Here is a 6,748-nt window from a genome sequence, read left to right as displayed (position 1 = left end):
GGGAAAATTTTCTCAAGCTTGAAAAGGATAACTGAGATTTTCTCCTTTAGTCCTTTCACAACATCTATCTTCAGATTTCTACTACACAATTCTCTGAAAAAGTCCCCAAGCTCCGCAATTGCTTCATACACATCTTGCCTCACCAATCCTCTTAATCCAGCAGGCATGATCTTTTGCAGTAGTACATGGCAACAATGAGTTTTCAGCTGCCCCTGCAACTTGGTACCATCTGCACTTATGAATCTGCCTAGGTTGGCGGCATAACCATGTGGAAACTTCACACCTTTGAGGAACTTGCAGAATCTAGTTCTATTTTCCTTGTTCAATACATAGAAAGCCTCTGGCATCCTACACCCATCTCCATCCTCTCACAAGTGAAATTCGTGTCTAATGCCCATATCATACAAATCCAACCTTGCATTTTCGGTGTCCTTGTTCTTGCCCTCAATTTTGAGTAATATGCCTAGGAGGGCATCACAAATGTTCTTCTCTATGTGCATAACATCGAGATTGTGTGGCAGCAACAAGTCCTTCCAATATGGTAGCTCCACAACCCAACTTTGCGACTCCAAATTTTGGGGCTGCTTTTCTCCCCATGCTTCCTTTTCCTGGGTGCGGGTGCGGGATGCTTTCCTGGCCTCACATCTTTCACCTTCTCTAGTTCCGCTTGAACCTCTTTACTACTGAATTTGCCCGACGCATCCCTGGTTTCACGGCAGCCATCAAAAGCCAAGCTTTTCCGCCACTCATGATCCTTTGGAAGAAAACGACGATGGCCAATGTAATCAATCTTACCCCTCAGTGCCCATGACAAAGGATTTTTGTCACAGTGGATACATGCATAATAACCTTTTGTGGTTCGCCCCGACAAGGTGCTCAAGGCTGGATAATCATGTATGCACCACAACACAGCGGCACGAAGATCAAACTTTTTACCGCTAACAACATCATAAGTGGACACTCCTTTCCAAAGAGCAAGCAATTCTTCAATTAGAGGCTCGAGAAACAAGTCAAAATCTTTTCCAGGAGATGATGGACCCGGGATGAGCAAAGACATAAAACAGTTGGCTGAATTGACACATTCCCATGGTGGTAGGTTCAGAGGTGTCACAAGCACTGGCCACATGCTATATTGAGTGCTCATGTTGCCAAAAGGGTTGAAACCATCTGTAGCTAGGGAAAGCCTCAACTTCCTTGCATCCACTGCAAAAGATTGATACTTCCTATCAAAGTCCTTCCATGACTCCCCATCAGCTGGATGGCTCATTTCATTGGCAACTGGCTTCCTACCCACCTTGTGCCACTGGGCCTCCTCAGCAGTTCGTTTCATGGCAAACATCCTCTTCAGCCTTGGTATAAGTGGAAAGTGCCTCAAGACCTTATGAGGAACCCGCCTGCCACTCTCACCACCTTCCCATCTAGATTCATCACAAACTGGGCATGCTTCTAGGTTGACATAATCCGTGTCAAACACCTCAGACTTACGAAACAAAACACAATTGTTCTTGCACACATGGATTGATTCATATGCAATGCCCAATTCACGAAGATATTTCTTCGCCTCATCATTCGACTTTGGAAACTGACACTGAGGGAATGCATCGGACAATAACTTCAACAATGCAGTAAAAAAGTTATTGCCAAGTCGATAGCGAGACTTCATATAGAGAAGTCTCACTAGAAAGGAGAATCTAGAATGCGCTGATCCCGGGCAAAGTGACCGCTTGCCATCGGCAAGAACTTTGGCAAAACTTGGAGTCCCTCCATCTTCCTCTACTGCTATGTACAAATCTGATATCATCTTTGTGACTCTGTGATCATCATCTTGGTCATCAGCTTGGTCATGATCTTGGTCATCCTCACCCAAATGTATCCCTCCACCATCATCATATTCATCAGGCTGCACCTCCTCCTCTCTGAACTCAGCAACCTGGCCATCTGGAGACTCTCCATGATGAACCCAACGAGTGTACAAAAGTGACATTCCAAAGATGTGTATATGGTCATTCACTTCATGCTGAGGCCGTAAAGTTTGATTAAGACATCTGCGGCAGGGACAATGTATCTCGCTGTCTGTAGGGAACTGCCCTCTAACAAATTCCATGAACTGTTCCACTCCGTCCATGTAGGCAGGTGTGAAACGTCTCCCATGAATCCAACTTCGATCCATCTGTTTTAGCATACATGTGCAAAATCAGAGGCAAAATACTATAACGGAACCTCAAATACAACTTAACAGAAAATGATTTACTAATTAACATACTAAAAAAGTAGTAACTGGTCATATCATTTGGGCCCCTAAATCCTTACTGGATGAATGCACATCATTACCAGAAGTGACACTAGTCCAATCTACCGAACCCTAGAATCTTGAAACAGCACAGTAACAGCATACACTACCAGCACAACGAGAAAAGGAAAAAGCTGGAGATATTTGGTCAAAGAAGTCACCTTGCCGCCGCCGTCAAACGGGGAAGCCGCCGCGGGGACACTGCCGCACTGCCGCCGTTGTGCTCCCTCCGCCGTGCGCCGGCGGCACTACCGTGGTCCCACCGCTGTTCGCTAGGGACAACGCCCGTGCGCCGGGGAAAACGCCGCGGATCCGCCGCCGTGTGCCGTGGACGCCGCCGCTGTGCGCCCGACTTGACATGCCGGCGCCGCAAGATTCGATTTGTGTCTGTAGGGTTCGATGGCGCCGTGGAGAACATATGGAAACCATTCGCTAATTAAACAAATAAAAAATATAAGTCTCCTTTCACAAGAACGTTCTATGGCGCAGTGGTAACGCTTTCTCTTGGCTTCTGTCCGGTATGCGGTTCGAATCCTGGGAAACGCAGGTGCAGGTTTTTTGCCGATTAAACCTGGGACCGTTCCATGGCCCGCTGTTGTTGCTGGGCAGCGAAGGAAAAAAAGATGATTGCCGGAGATCCGAAGACAGCCGGCCCAATAGATACGCAAAGGCCCAGACAGATCGTAGGGGCCGACGTTGACGTGGAGAGCCACCTGGTCGTGGGACCGTGCCGGAGTAGAGGGCCCGCGTGGACACGAGACCCACCGGTTCTGTCAAGTGGGACCCATGTCGCCACGTGGACAAGATGGGACCCGCCGGTTCTGTCAGGCGGGACCACGGTGCATCTATGACGAATCGTTTGTGCATTCTATGACGCTCGTCTTCATTTCGTCATTATTTTCAAGCGGGTTGGCTGCGTCACTCGTCATCTGTGACGAAGTAATAAATTTCGTCATTAAAAATAATGTTCAATGACAAATTGCAGAAACGTCACTATCAAATCGTCATAGAAAATCACATTTGTACTAGTGCTTGCAACCTATAGCCAATCCTAATCAAACTAACTAGGAAAGTAAAGGCATGCAAGATAGAGTAAATGCGGAAGCGTAATACGATAAGTAAAGAGATAAGTGCAAGAGGGATGCAAACTCCCGAGTAGACACGGTCATGTAACGTGGTTCGGCACAAACGCCTACGTCCACGGGACACCAGGCTCTTCCGATCACGTCTTGCACTACGCCACCAAGGCGATGCCGGCAAGCAAAGGCAAGTGCCCACAAGACACTAAGTCTTGTGCACCGCCACCGTCTCTCTCGGTCACCCGGCCGAAATCCACTACGGAGCTTCTCCACCAAGGAGGGGGCCTCCTCTTCCCCCGCACAAAGTGTCGTTGCCACTCCACACCAAGACGGAGGGTCACACGACGGATCACAAGTTGCTTGCCGCAGCAAGACTTCTCTCAAGGGAGCTCTCGCAAGAACTAATCCCTATTACAAGCTCTAAGCACTCTCACAAGTGTGCTTAAGCCTATATGATGTACAATGAAGCTCTATGGTGGTTGGAGATGATCTTTGGCTCTTGTATACTTCCTTGGTCTCCAGCACTCTCAAATGAGCCGTGGGGTGGCATATATATAGCCCACACACCCCAAACTAGTCGTTGGAAAAAGGCTGACAAAAAGTGCTATCACCGGTTAAACCGATGCTCCCATTTTTGTCATCACCGGTTTAACCGGTGAGTGCATTTTCCAACTAGCCGTTATACTTCAACGGCTACCTCAATCGACCGACGTAATCAACCGGTGAATGTAATATAAACGTCGGTTCAACCGGTGAGATAACTTCTTCACCTTCCATGGAAAACCATCCTTCTGGACAATTGCACCGATGTGTTTGACCGGTGATACATCGGATCAACCGGTGTATGTATTTTTCCTGATCTTCATTTGGCAATGCACCGACGTATGCATTTTCTTCAACGTCGGTTTAACCGGTGAGTGTATCTTCAGTTTCCAGCTTCTGGACAATTACACCGGCGTGTGTCTTTTCCTTAACATCGGTTCAACCGGTGTATTGAATTTCTTCACAGTCTCTTCGGGACTTCGGGCCCTTCGGGCCTAGCTACGCCTATCTTCTCTTTGCCATCACTTGAACCTAAAAGCCTGAGAATGGTCATCTTAACACTTATATTAGTCCAAGTGTTATGTTGTCTATATCAATCACCAAAACATTATATTGAAATATGGCATGAGAGGCCATTTTCGCTACAGCGGTCACCATCAAAAACAAATATCCTCTTCCTCGCATTGATATTCTCTTTGATCAATTAGCCGGTGCCAAGTTCTTCTCGAAAATAGATCTTCGATCTGGTTATCATCAAATCAAAATCCGGCCATCAGATATACCAAAAACAACATTCTCCACTCGTTATGGTCTTTATGAGTATTTGGTCATGTCCTTTGGATTAACCAATGCTCCAGCCTACTTCATGTATCTCATGAATTCTGTGTTCATGCCAGAGCTGGATAAATTCGTTGTGGTATTCATTGATGATATCCTAATCTATTCCAAGACTGAGGAAGAACATGCTCAGCATCTTCATATAGTACTCCAGCGTCTCAGGGAACATCAGCTATATGCTAAGCTCAGTAAGTGCGAATTTTGGCTAAAGGAAGTTCCATTTCTAGGTCATGTTATCACGACTGAGGGTATCTCTGTTGATCCCAGTAAAGGATGTACTGAACTGGAAGGCTGAAATCCGAAGTTTCTTAGGTTTAGCAGGTTATTATCGTCGGTTCATACCGGAATTTTCTAGAATTGCTAAACCTATGACTGAACTTCTCAAGAAAGGTACCAAATTCTATTGGAGTGACCAATGTGAGGCAGCTTTCCGGAAGTTAAGAACTCTACTTACTTCAGCACCAATCCTAGCCCAACCAGACACTACAAAGCCATTCGATGTTTATTGTGATGCTTCGGGCACCGGAATTGGTTGTGTTCTGATGCAAGAGAATCGGGTGATTGCTTATGCTTCTCGATCACTCAAGCGTCACGAAGAGAATTATCCCACACATGATCTGGAATTAGCAGTTGTAGTCCATGCTTTGAAGATCTGGCGACATTATCTTCTGGACACGAAGTGTAACATTTATACAGATCACAAGAGCCTCAAATATCTTTTCACCCAAGCTGATTTGAACATGCATCAAAGACGATGGCTCGAGTTGATTAAAGATTATGAGCTCGAAGTGCACTACCATCCAGGAAAAGCAAATGTGGTTGCTGATGCGTTAAGTCGCAAGGCCCACTGTCATTGCCTCTCTGCTATACATCTAAGTGAGTCTCTCTGTTTTGAGATGGAAAAGCTGAACTTGAGCATTGTACCCCATGGCACATTAGCTCATCTAGAACTTACTCCTACTCTTCGTGATCTGATCATCGAAGCACAAAAGAAAGATAAAGGAGTAAAGGAAATTCAAAGAAGATTATCAGAAGGAGATCCAAAAGTAAACTGTTTCCACCAAGATAGTGAGAATGTGTTATGGTTCAAGAACCGAATAGTGGTACCTAAGGATTTTGAGCTCCGAAAGCAAATTCTTGATGAAGCTCATACTTCCCGCTTATCTATCCATCCTGGTAGCAACAAGATGTATCAGGACCTGAAACAACGATTTTGGTGGACTCGAATGAAAAGAGAGGTCGCTAAATATGTGTCTGAATGTGACATCTGTCGCAGAGTTAAAGCTAGTCATCTCAAGCCAGCAGAAACTCTATAGCCTTTGAGTATTTCTGAATGGAAATGGGAAGATATTAGTATGGATTTATATAGTTGGGTTACCTCAGACCCAAAAAGGTTACGACTCGATTTGCGTTGTGGTTGATAGACTAACCAAGGCAGCACATTTTATTCCAGTCAGTACTCGTTATTCCAGAAAAAGATATGCTGAGTTATACATCGAGCGTATCTTATGCCTGCATGGTATACCCAAGACTATCATCTCTGATCGTGGAAGCCAATTCATTGCTCGCTTTTGGGAACAATTGCATACTTGCTTAGGAACTCGTGTGATTCGCAGCTCTGCTTACCACCCTCAAACAGATGGCCAAACAGAAAGAATCAATCAGATTTTAGAAGATATACTCCGTGCATGTGTCTTAGCCTATCCACAGAAATGGGATCAATGTTTGCCATTAGCTGAATTCTCTTATAACAATAGCTATCAAGAGAGCATCAAAATGGCACCATTTGAAGCCTTGTACGGTCGTCGATGTCGAACACCTTTGAATTGGTATGAAGCAGGTGAAAGGACTATCTTTGGTCCCGACATGGTTCAAGAAGCCGAAGAACAAGTCCGCCATATTCAAGAAAATTTGAAAATCGCGCAGTCTCGGCAGAAAAGCTACGCTGACAAAAGGACTGATCCACTCGTCTTTAAAATTGGTGACCATGTATACTTAA

General features: G+C 45.4%; 1 protein-coding gene across 1 annotated transcript; it reads right to left on the bottom strand.

Annotated features, from left to right (window-relative positions):
- Positions 1-657: 657 nt before the first annotated feature.
- Positions 658-2,125, bottom strand: LOC120642952. Its single transcript, XM_039919511.1, has 2 exons — positions 937-2,125; positions 658-704 (listed from the first exon to the last, which is right to left on the bottom strand). Exons 1-2 carry the CDS (start codon positions 2,123-2,125, stop codon positions 658-660), a joined length of 1,236 nt encoding a protein of 411 aa, XP_039775445.1.
- Positions 2,126-6,748: the final 4,623 nt, after the last annotated feature.

This window comes from Panicum virgatum, chromosome 7K (assembly GCF_016808335.1).
Source record: "Panicum virgatum strain AP13 chromosome 7K, P.virgatum_v5, whole genome shotgun sequence".
Lineage (NCBI taxonomy): Eukaryota > Viridiplantae > Streptophyta > Magnoliopsida > Poales > Poaceae > Panicum > Panicum virgatum.
This window is presented reverse-complemented; position numbering and strand designations above follow the sequence as displayed.

Coding starts and splice junctions, on each gene's coding strand:
- LOC120642952 (XM_039919511.1), bottom strand. CDS start 2,125: ATGGACGGAGTGGAACAGTTCATGGAATTTGTTAGAGGGCAGTTCCCT. Junction 705..936: donor CACTTATGATGTTGTTAGCG/GTAAAAAGTTTG, acceptor CCGTGAAACCAG/GGATGCGTCGGGCAAATTCA.